A 12081-nucleotide genomic window follows, 5' to 3' on the forward strand; every position below is an offset into this window, starting at 1 on the left:
CAATGCCCTAAATAGCCTCTGTGCTCTGCTCTTTATCCCTTCCTATCTTTAACTCCTAACAGTCTCTGACCTTTCTGTTGCCTCCATAGTTCTGCCTTTTCCAGAATGTCATATAGTTGGAATCATACAGGTTGTAGCCTCTTTTTTTAAAATTAACATATAATGTATTATTAGCCCCAGGGGTCAAGTCTGTGAATGCCAGGTTTACACACTTCACAGCACTCACCATAGTACATACCTTCCCCAATGTCCATAACCCTACCACCCTTCTCCTACCCCCCTCCCTCCGGCAACCCTCAGTTTGTTTTGTGAGATTAAGAGTCTCTTATGGTTTGTCTCCCTCCCGATCCCACCTTGTTTCGTTTATTCCTTTCCTACCCCTCAAACCCCCCATGTTACCTCTCAACTTCCTCGTATCAGGGAGATCATATGATAATTGTCTTTCTTTGATTGACTTATTTTGCTGAACATAATAGTTTGTAGCCTTTTAAGATTGGTTTTTATCACTTAATAATATGCATTTAAGTTTCCTCCATGTCTTTTTATGGGTCGATCAGTTCTGTTTAGTGTTGAATAATATTCCATTGTCTGGATGCACCATGATTTATCCTGTCACCTACTGAAGGATATCTTGGTTGCTTTCTAAGTTTGGTAATTATAAATAAAACTGTTATAAGAACCTGTGTGCAGAGTTCTATGTAAGCATAGTTTCAGTTTATTTAGGTAAACATCATGGGTTGTATGGTAAGAATATGTTTAGTGTTGTATGAAACTGCCAAAGTTTCTTCCAGAGTGGCGGTACCATTTTGCATCCTCACCAACAATGTAGGAGAGTTCCTGTTGCTCCACATCTCCACTAGCATTTGGTATTATCAGTGTTCTATTCTAATAGGTGTGTAGTTGTACCTCATTTAAATTTGCATTTCCGTAATAACATGACTGGATCATCTTCTCATATGTCTGCTTGCCATCTATGTTTCTTCTTTAGTAAGGTCTGTTTAGGTGTTTTGCCCATTTTTTAAATTGGTTTGTTAGTTTTCTTGTTACTGAGTTTTATGACTCCTTAATAAATTTCTGATAGTAGTCCATCATCAGAGGTGTCATAGCAAATATTTTCTCCCAGTCTGTGGTTTGTCTCCTCATCCTCTTGACATTATCTTTTCCAGAGCAGAAGTTTTTAATTTTAATGAAGCCTGGCTCATCAGTTATTTCTTTAATGAATCATGCCTTTGCTATTGTACCTAAAAAGGTGTCACCATACCCAAGGTCATCTAGGTTTTTTTCTATTATCTTCTAGGAATTTTATAGTTTTGTGTTCCCAATTTAGCTCTATGGTCCATTTTAAGTTAATTTTTGAGAGCATAAATTCTGTGTCTAGAGTCATTTTTTGGTATGTAAGACATATACAATAACACCATTCCAGCACCTTTTTTTTTTTTTTTTTGGAAAGACTGTCTTTGCTCCATTGTATGCCTTTGCTCCTTTGTCAAAGATCAATTGACTATATTTATATAGGTCGATTTCTGAGCTGCCAATTCTGTTCCACTGATCTGTTTATTATTTCCCTGGTACTTCATTATTTTGAATACTGTAGCTTTATAATAAATCTTGAACTCAGTGTCGGTCCTCCAACTTTGTTATTCTCCTTCAATATTGAATTAACTACTCTGGGTCTTTTGCCTCTCCCTATAAAACACTAAAATCAGTTTTTTAATATCTACAAAATAACTTGCTGGAATTTTAATTGGGATTATGTTATCTCTGTACAACAAGTGGGGAGAACTGACATCTAACCAAGGTTAAGTCTTCCTTTCCGTGAACGTGGAATATCTCCCCATTTTGTTCTTCCTTGACTTCTTTCATCAGAGTTTTATAATTTTCTCATATAGATCTTATACATACATACTTTGTTAGATTTATACTTATTTCATTTTGGGGGTGTTTGTGTAGATGGTATTGTGTTTTTAATTTTAAATTCTACTTGTTCATCGTTGGTATATAGTAAAACAATTCATTTTTTATATTAACTTTATATCCTGCTTGTTAATGACCACTTTTTAGTTCCAGGAGTTTGTCAATTCTTTTGGATTTTTCTACATAGACAAGTCATCTGTGATGAGACAGTGACATTTCTTTCTTCTCAATCCACATACCTTTTATTTCCTTTTTTAATTGCATTACTAGAACTTTCAGTGTGATGTTGAAAAGGAGTGGTGAAAATGGACATTCTTCCCTTATTTCTCTTCTCAGTAGGAAATCATCTAGTTTCTCACTGTTAAATATAATCTTAGCTGTGGGTTCTTGTAAATCTTCTTTATCAAATTAGGAAGTTCCTCTCTGTTAGTAGCTTATTGAGAGTTTTATTATAATTAGGTATTGGATTTCATCCAGTACTTTTTCTGCATCTATTAATACAGTCATTTGATTCTGCTTTAGCTTGTTGATGTTATGAATTACATTAATTGATTTTTAAATGTTGGACCAGCCTTGCATACCTGGGATAAATCCTATTTGGTCATGGCATATTCTTATTTTGGTACATTATTGGATTTGATTTGCTAATATCTTGTTAAGGAATTGCATCCATGTTCATAAGAGATATTGTAAAAATCTTTCTCTCGTTTTTGGTATTAAGATAATGCTGGTCTCATAAAATGAGTTAGGAAGTATTCTGTCTTCTATGTTCTGGAAGAGATTATAGAAAATTGGTATAAATTCTACCTTCAGTGTTCGGTAGAACTCACCAGTGAACCAATCTGGGTCTATTTTAGAGGCTTGGGAGGTTATTAATGATTATTTCAAATTCCTTAGTAGATAGAGGCCTGTTCAGATTATTACAGAGTGATTTTCTTTCTTATGTGACTTATGGCAGATTATGTCTTTCAAGGAATTGGTCTCTTTCATCTAAGTTTTCAAATTAATGGGCATAGAGTTGTTCATAAAATACTTTCAATATCCTATTTACAACCGTAAGACCTATAGTAATTTTCCTTCTTTCATTTCTGATATTAATAATTTGTCTCCTCTCTGTTTCTTTTCTTAAACAACGTGGCTAGAAGCTTATGTATGTTATTGATCTTGTCGAAGAACTGACTTCTGGTTTTATTGGTCTTCTCTGTAGATTTTCTATTTTCAGTTTCTTAGATTTCTACTCTATTATTTCTTTTCTCTTGCTTACTTTAGAATTAATTTGCTGTTCTCTTTCTAATTTCCTAAAATGGAAGCTTAATTTTAGATATTTCTTCTCTTCAAATATATGGATTCAGTGCTATAAATTTCCCCCTAAGCACTGCTTTCAGTACATCTCACAATTTTTGAAAAGTTGTATTTCTATTTTCATTTAGTTTAAAATATTTTTAAAATTCAGTTGGGATTTCTTCTTTGGTCCATGTGTTACTTGGTGCTGTGTTATTTAATCTCCAAGTATTTGGGGACTTTTTTCCTAGCTATCTTTCTATTACTGATTTCTAGTTCAATTGATTCTTAATTTAATTACGGTCTTGAGAGCAAACATTGTATATCTATTCCTTTAAATTTGTTTAGTTTTTTTCTGTGACCCTGAATGTGGTCTGTCTTGTTGAATGTTCCTGTGAGTTTGAGAATATGCAATGTGCTATTACTGGATAAAGTAGTGTGTAGACATCGATATGTCCAGTTTATCAGTGGTGCTATTGAGTTCAACTATGTCCTTATTTTTCTGCCTGCGAGATTTGTCCATTTCTGATAGAGTGGTGTTAAAATCTCCAGCTGTATTAGTGGATTCATCTATTTGCAGGTCTCAGTTTTTTCCTTGTAGGTCTCAGTTTTTAATTCTATGTATTTGACACTCTCTTCTTAGGTGCATACAAGTTAAGGTTTTTGTCTTTTTGGAATATCGACCTATTTTCTTGTGAGACAGATCTGCTGCCAATAAATTTTCTCAATTTTTATTTTTCTGAAACAGTCCCTATTTCTCCTTCACTCGGAAGGATAACTCCACAAGGTAACAGAATACCAACTTGATTTTTTTTCACTTAAGACTAAATAACACTCTACTCTTCTTGCTTGCATGGTTTCTGAAGAGAAGTCATATGTAATTCTTACCTTTTCTCCTTTATAAGTGAGGTGTTTCCCCTCAGCCCCAGATTTTTTCAGGATTCATTCATTCATTCATTCATTTTTGTTTTCTGTACTTTGGAAATGATATGCCTAGGTATAGGGTTTTGGGTGTTTTTTGGCATTTGTCCTGCTTAGTGTTCTCTGACCTTCCAGAGATGTGTGTTCAGTGTCTCGATATTAATTTGAGAAAATTCTTAGTCATTATTGCTGCAGATACTGTTTCTGGTCCTTTCTCTTTTATTTTTTTGGTATTCCCATTTATGTATATGTTACACCTTGTCTAGTCCACAGTTCTTGGGTAGTCTGCTTTGTTTTTTTCAGTCTTTTTTGTCTTCACTTTTAGTTTTGGAAGTTTCTGTTGTCATATTCTCAAGCTCAGAGATTCTTTTCTTAGCTGTGTCCAGTCTACTGATGAGCCCACCAAAGGCATTCTTCATTTCTATTACCATGTTTTGATTTCTAGCATTTCTTTTTGATTCCTTGAATTTCCAAGGAATCTTATCTTATGTAGGTTCTTGCATGTGTCTACTTTTCCCATTAAACCTATTACTGTACTAATCAGAATGTTTGTAAGTTCTTGGTCTGGGATGCCTGGGTGGCTCAGTTGGTTAAGCATCTGCCTTCAGCTCAGGTCATGATCCCAGGGTCCCGGGATCAAGCCCCACATCAGGCTCCTTGCCCAGTGGGGAACCTGCCTGTCCCTCTGCCTGCTGCTCTCCCTGCTGTCCTCTCTCCCTCTTTCTGACAAATAAATTAAAAGTATATATATATTTTAAAAAGAAGTTCTTGGTCTGATTATTCCAATATTTCTGTCATTTCTGAGTCACATTCTGATGCTTTTTCAGTCTCTTTAAACTGTTTTTTGCCTCTTACTGTGCCTTGTTATTTGACCTGAGGTACCAGGTAAAAAGAACTGTGGTGAACAGGTCTTTAGTATGTGGTGGTTAGGTGTGGGGAAGGAGAGCTGTTCTGTATTCCTAGGATTACAGCTTAAGTATGTTGGTGAGCTTGGGCCCTGAATTTCACCAGTGTGTCTCAGTTTGGGGTTTTTTGTTTGTTTGTTTTTGTTTTTGCTTACTTGTTTTGATTTATTCACTTATGGGGGCAGGATGGCTGGAGTTGTGTATTTCCCTTCCTCCACGTCTGTTAATTAGGCTCTGATGAAAAGCCCATAGTTTAGGCTCTAGTAAAATAGTTCTCTTATGGACAAATCTTGGTCAGAACAGAACTCTGGTGTACTTCAGATGATTCCTTTTCCCTTTCTGCTGTGAGAGGCTCAAGGGGATTTTTCTCCAGTATTCACTGTGAGGACCTGATAGAGCTTCTGCAGGTAAAATACAAAAGTACAGGGGGCTGTCCTTGGAGGTTGTAACTCACAGAGTTGTCCACACTGAGCGTCTAGCAACTCGTCAGTTACACCCAGTTTTTCCTTCTCTGGTACTTGTTCCCTTAGAAGTTTTGTTCATGAGTTCCTGTTCCAGTAAGTTTTGAATCTCTGTATTTGCCTGTCTCTCCGATTTTGGGGTCAGCAGTTTGCCCTACGACTTTATATCTCTGATGGGTCTGAGAAAAATTGTTGATTTTTCAGTTTATTTGGCTTTTTACTCCTGTCAGGTTAGAATGGTGACTTCTTAGCTTCTTATGGACCAGAAAGTGGAAGTCTTCGCTGAATTTTTACAAGGCGCTAATGAGTTATGACCCACAGTTTGAGAAACTATCTTAAATTATATGGAACTAACTTTCAGCTAAGTGGAAAAAACCTCAAACACAAAAAACTACGTAGTATATGATTTCATTTATATGACAGTGGGAAAAAACTATGGTTGCCTGGAGCCAGTGACCCAGGGAAGGGACTGACTTCAAAGGGGAACAAGGGAACATTTTGGATAATGGAAATGTTTTGCATTTTCATGGTGGTGGTGGTGGTGGTTCTATGACTGTATTCAATTGCGATTGAAACTCAACACACTTCCCTACACTTAAAATGGGTAAATTTTGTTATATGAAATTACACCTTAATAAGGGTAGGAAAGATGTAGCTTTTGTTGCTAAGCAGTCTTCCACTGGATCACCAGCAAAAGGACTTTTAAAGGAAACCTCCAAAGCCCACAATCAGGAGGCAAAAATACTATTATATTTTTTCTACTGGGTGAGAGTGAGATGGGATGTCACAGTGTGAGCCTCCAGGGATCCCCGTGCACCAAAGCCGTAACACATGGTCCAGACGTGTTTTTGCTGCTGCAGCAGTTGACCCTACTCAGAACTTGGGCTTTCCCTTTACTGAAAACCACAAACATACTTTTTGTTGCTAGATTTCAGGTGTGGCTCCCTATTTTTTATTAAGGCTCATTTGCTGCTGCAAAATGTAAGTTATTTTCTTCTTGAAATGCATAATGTTTACCATTTGTTTACCATTGAATGAAGGCAGCATTAAAAGTTGATGTGATTTGTTTCTCTCTCTGGTTTTGGGAGACAAACCATAAGAGACTCTTAACTATAGGAAACTGAGGGTTGCTGGAGTAGAGCAGGGTGGGGGGAAGGGGTAACTGGGTGATGGACATTGGGGAGGGCACGTGATATAATGAGCCTTGGGTGTTATATGCAACTGATAAATCACTGAACTCTGCCTCTGAAACTGATAATACACTCTGTTAATTAACTGAATTTAAATAAAATAAAATTTAAAAAATACGTTAATAAGAAGTTGATGTGATACATCATAGAAGGTTTCTACGGATTATATGCTATTGAAATGTGACCATTGTATTTTCTATTTTAGGAACTGTGGAGTTTATTATGGACTCAAAGCACAATTTCTACTTCATGGAAATGAATACAAGGCTGCAAGTGGAACATCCTGTTACTGAGATGATCACAGGAACTGACTTGGTGGAGTGGCAGCTTAGGGTGGGAATGTTTTTTCTGTTAAAGATAAGTCTTGAGAATATGTTCCCTGTTAGCCTCCTAAAAGATGGTGTCACTTTGGACAAGGGTTCAATTCTTGGAAGTTGTCATGAGGACAGGGAAATGGGAAGTTAGAGATGATATTTCATTTGTTGCTGTGACATTATTGTTACTTTATGGACTCAGATTTCTAACCTGTCACCATTAGTTCTCTTCGGCATGGGGCAGCCTAAGGCAACAGGCAGGTGAGCTGCTGCCCTCGAGGCTTTCTTGTGACCATGTTATCTCAACACCAAAGCCTCGTGCTCTGCCTGAGGCCATAGTATTCTGGCCTGGGCCATCATTTGATTTTGGAGGCAGGACAGATGCTAGCCCCAGTGAAATGAGCTAAGGAAGAGCTGGAAATGAAGATAATGACCAAGATCAAGGTAATGATCTAGACAAATAGAGTGAGCCACATGCAAATGCTGACTTGCACACTGTTGTTGGTAGGATAAGTATAGCCCACTCAGAATAAGTGCTTAGAAATTTTGACATTGCTATGATATGTCTACTGTATGTTACAAAAGTATAAGTCTATAATTATTCCTTTGTTACAAAGTTTCCAAGAAACACTGGCCAGTTTGAACTAGAGTTCCACAAAGCATATTCTTTCAAATAAGAATAATAACTTAGTCTATTTTACTCTCATTATTGAAAACATTTGATTTTACAGCCTTTTTTAATATGAAAAAATATTTAAGCACTATAAGTACTTTTGATCTCTGTAGGATTCTTGGTTCTTTATATATTTGAATCTAATTTTTTTTTTTTTTTTTTGCTTGGTTGCGATGATAAAAGTCTTGATTATTTTGATAATTTTGTCTTTTCAGAACATCTATGGACAACAATATGATGTTCCTTTTGCTGGTTCCTTGGGGATGGTTGGTGGTTTTAATTGAGCCATAAAATTCTCTGGGACCTCTATATCCTTGGGAGCTAATGAAAACCAGGCACATCAGGCTAGTGTTAGTAACTGAGGGAAAAATTATAGCAAATATAGAAAGTTTGGGAAAGAGTGGTTCTGTTTCCAGAATTCAAGGAAAGGGGGATTTTTTTTTTTTTTTTTTCTGAAGCAGTAATTGAGAGAGTCTGGATTTTTTTTGTTTGTTTGTTTTTGATTGATTGATTGATTGATTTTTAGAGGCGGTGGGAGGGGTGGAGGGAAAGGGGGAGGGTCTCAGGCAGACTGCACTGAGTGCAGAGCCCAAAGCAGAGCTCAATCTCAGGAGCCTGAGATCTCGGCTTGAGCTGAAACCAAGAGTCAGACGTTTAACTGACTATGCCACTCCAGTGCCCCAGGAGTCTACAATTTTGAAATCATGATGGATAAAAGGTTTCTAAGGAAAGGAAGAGAAAGCTTTTGGAACGAAGGGGAACTAGGAGACTTTTTATTTTTGCCTCTCAAGAAATTGCAAGAGCTTTGAAGGCCCTTTAAAGAGTCGCAGGTTTTTCTTATCAGGGGAGGGATTCTAGAACTGATGGATACCACCAGACCTCATTTACAACATTCAAGGCACTTGGAGTCCACCTTCCAGTCAGAGGTAAAACAAGGGGTCTTGCCATTTAGTGAGGTAAGAGTTCAAGCTTCAGAACAGCCTCTGGAGGCAAAGACTCCATAGAATGAGGCTGCAGTGATGTCAGCCTCTGGGCTGCAGACGCAGGTGGGTAGCCTTGTCCATGGAAGCTGGGGAAAATAGCCAAGGTCCAGGAGTTCCAAAGAGTTAGCGTCTAAGCCTGAGCAAACTAACAAGACACAGATTTCCAAAGATTCAGAGGCTTGGTTGCGGCATGTTTCTTCTGAACCCAGATAGAAGCCAACCTGAGAGGAAAATAAGCAAAGATAAGCCAAATTGAAATGGGGCTATATAGTTAGAAATAAGATCACATCGTGAAATACAGACACATGGTCATTCTCCTTGTTTGTAGCAAGACAAAGAGAATTCTTCATTAAAACATTAAAAAGTATTTCATCATAAAGGATAAGAATGAAATGACAGTAGCTAACACTGGTATAGTGCTTACCATATGCATTTTCCTCTGAAACATCAACAGATTAAGAAACAAGCCCAGAACAAAATATAAAAACAGAATTGGAACCCAGACAATAGGGCTGCAGAGTCTGTGGTTTGAAAGACCATGTCAAAAAGGCATTCAGTGTACTCCATTTTCCTTTCATTCTTAACTCCTGTAGTTCCTGATTTTTCCTACCTACAGAGTTAAAGAGATGAAATCTTTGCCTCTGTTTCATGCTTTCCTGCTTAATTCCAAGTGGTGCTAAATTACTTCATTTCTTCCCCTCTATCTTTTGCTTTCTCAGTTTGTCCTTTTCTCATCTTAAAGGACAACTTAAGGAGAGAGTAGAAAGAATGACAGCATATCCTCCAATCGCCTTTTCCAAACTATACTAGTTGAAGAGAGAGGGCTGTTGTATTAGTACATAACAAACAGTCAGCATAATTATAGTAGTGATAAGCAACGATGGTAATCCTGTTTATAATCTGGCATCACTCAGTATGTGTTTAACATAATAAAATTAAAAAACCATTGTGTTCCCCTTTCTGTTTTGCTTTATCACCCACTTGGTGATGAAGATGACAAAGATGGGGCGCCGGCTGGCTCAGTGGGTAGGGCGTGTGACTCTTGATTTCAGGGTGGGGACTTTGAGCCCCACATTGAGTATAGAGTTTACTTAAATAAATAAACTTAAAAAAAAAGGTTAACAAAGATGACAAATGCCATACTTTTGCCATAGCTGTGAGTGTGGTCCTAAACACCAATTAATAATTAACTATAAAAAAAGATTGGTTTGGTAACTGAGCACTGATGTTTTAAATGAAAACAGATTATCTTGCCAGTAAGAATTTTTAACTGTGATTACATTGAAAAAACATTGCTCTTATAATTTAGTCATCAGTTCACCTGTTTTTTCTACTTAAAAACTCTAGAAATCCATTGTAATTAATACATTATTTCCAAGCTGCATCTGTTTTTTAACCTATTTTTGTTTTTGCCCCAAACTCGGGGAGGTAGATAAAATAATAATTTTTATTTGGCTTCATTATAAAGCCCAAGTGTACATTTTCCATGGAAAAAAGCAAGACCATCAACTTCCAAGTCTCATAGGTGCTATTAAGGGGATTTTCATAGAAGCACATCTTCTTTTACCAGATTGCAGCAGGAGAGAAGATTCCTTTGAGCCAGGAAGAAATAACTCTGCAGGGCCATTCCTTTGAAGCTAGAATATATGCAGAAGATCCTGACAATAACTTCATGCCGGGGGCTGGGCCATTAGTGCATCTCTCCACCCCTCAGGCAGACCTTTGCACTAGGATTGAAACTGGAGTGAGACAAGGTAAAGTGAAATAAATGAAAAGTCGGTCTTTTTGAATTTTCGGTGTGTAATTATTTCCGGACAGCATCTTTTCCCTGTGTCTTATGGAAATGTCTAGTATGTTTTATAATAAAAAACTTAATTGATTTCTCATTAATCTTTATTTTTCTTTCTGCAATAGTTATTTAAAAAAAATAGCTAGTTTGTTTTTTTTTTTTTAAGATTTATTTATTTATTTATTTGACAGAGGCCACAAGTAGACAGAGAGGCAGGCAGAAACAGAAAGAGAGGGAAGCAGGCTCCCTGCTGAGCAGAGAGCCCTCCGTGAGGCTCGATCCCAGGACCCTGGGATCATGACCTGAGCTGAAGGGAGAGGCTTTATCCCACTGAGCCACCCAGGCACCCCAATAGCTAGTGTTTTTAAATAATACACCCTTTGTTGAAATGTAGCAGTACTTCTTCAAACCTAAATAACACACATTTATATTTCTACTCTCCCTAGTTCTAAAAGTAATTGAAGGCTCTGCCAATGCCTTCTGCCTTCAAGGGACTTAAAGTCAAGCTGGAGAATTAATATATAGAATTAATATATAAACTCAGTGCAAGCTAAACAATAATCAAAGAAATAAAGAGAAATAAAATAATAACTGCCCAAGAGCTCTCATAGTCAGCATATGATTCACAATGATGGTCATAGCAATTATTTAGCATTTACAGTGTACTGTGTACACTGTTCCAGGTGACTTCTTTACATGGGCTGCTTTAACCATGAGAACTACCCTGTGAGTAGGTGGTGTTATCACCCCCATTTTCCAGATGAGGAAACCAGGGCAGAGAGAAGTTAGGTGACTTGCCCAAGGTCCCTGTTGGAGCCAAGATTCAGACCCGGTCTCCCTGGCTCCAGAGTCTACACCCTGAGCTCCTACCACCTTGACTCTAGTTGCCAGAAGTTACTCGGAGGGCAAGTGATGAAGAGCAGTTCTCAGGATCAGAGGTTGTATTAGGCCAGTACAGCCAGGACACATTTTGAAGAGGAGCCACGAGTGGATCTGAGTAGGCAGATTGAGCAGCGCACAGAACAGTGAAGAAGGGAGAGCTTAACTCCAGGCGTGGTGGAGGAACTGTAAGAAAACATGTGGCTGGAGGAAAGGATGCAGGATGGTGCAGCTAGGGGTATAGGTGGAGAGCAGGTCACACAGTGTCTTGAAAGCCAAAATGAGGAGTCAGGACATCTTGAGGACAAATTGGAAGAATTTTGAGAGCTCTGGCTAAACCACAGCAAGACTTAGTATACTGTCAGTCCATTTTTTTGAACTTAACAGCAAAATACTTTAGAGAGAAAAGAAAACACTTGCAATGGAAAAGAAAGAATCTGCAGGGCAAGCTAAACTTGCAGTGTAATTTAACAAAGGTGCTCAAAGGCTAACAGAGGTGTAATTCCAAGAAGGACTCCCAGATTCACATCTCTACATGGGGAGGGTTGTCTACTCTAAGAAGCTTCCCCAACCTTCCTCTTCTGTGTTTCCCTGAGCACTTTCCTTATGTTCTTTTACAGTAAGCTTTTACCTCCTGTCTAGCTTTCCCATTATATTTTAAGTTTCTTCCATGTTGTGTTTGCAGCACCTTGCTCAGGCCTGGGCCTAGAAGTGTTCTGTATGTGTTGGTGAGTGGGGGGGGGGGGGGGGGGGGGGGGGGGGGGGGGGGGG

General features: G+C 37.9%; 1 protein-coding gene across 1 annotated transcript in view; it reads left to right on the forward strand.

Moving 5' to 3' along the window:
- Window positions 1-12081, forward strand: part of MCCC1 (methylcrotonyl-CoA carboxylase subunit 1) — a 56743-nt gene that overhangs the window by 24043 nt on the left and 20619 nt on the right. Inside the window, exons 10-11 of the mRNA XM_059391464.1 lie at window positions 6878-7005; window positions 10213-10396. Coding sequence (XP_059247447.1) covers window positions 6878-7005; window positions 10213-10396 — 312 coding nt within the window. The remainder of the gene's footprint in view (window positions 1-6877; window positions 7006-10212; window positions 10397-12081) is intronic.

This window comes from Mustela nigripes, chromosome 2, assembly GCF_022355385.1.
Source record: "Mustela nigripes isolate SB6536 chromosome 2, MUSNIG.SB6536, whole genome shotgun sequence".
NCBI classification, from domain to species: Eukaryota; Metazoa; Chordata; class Mammalia; order Carnivora; family Mustelidae; genus Mustela; species Mustela nigripes.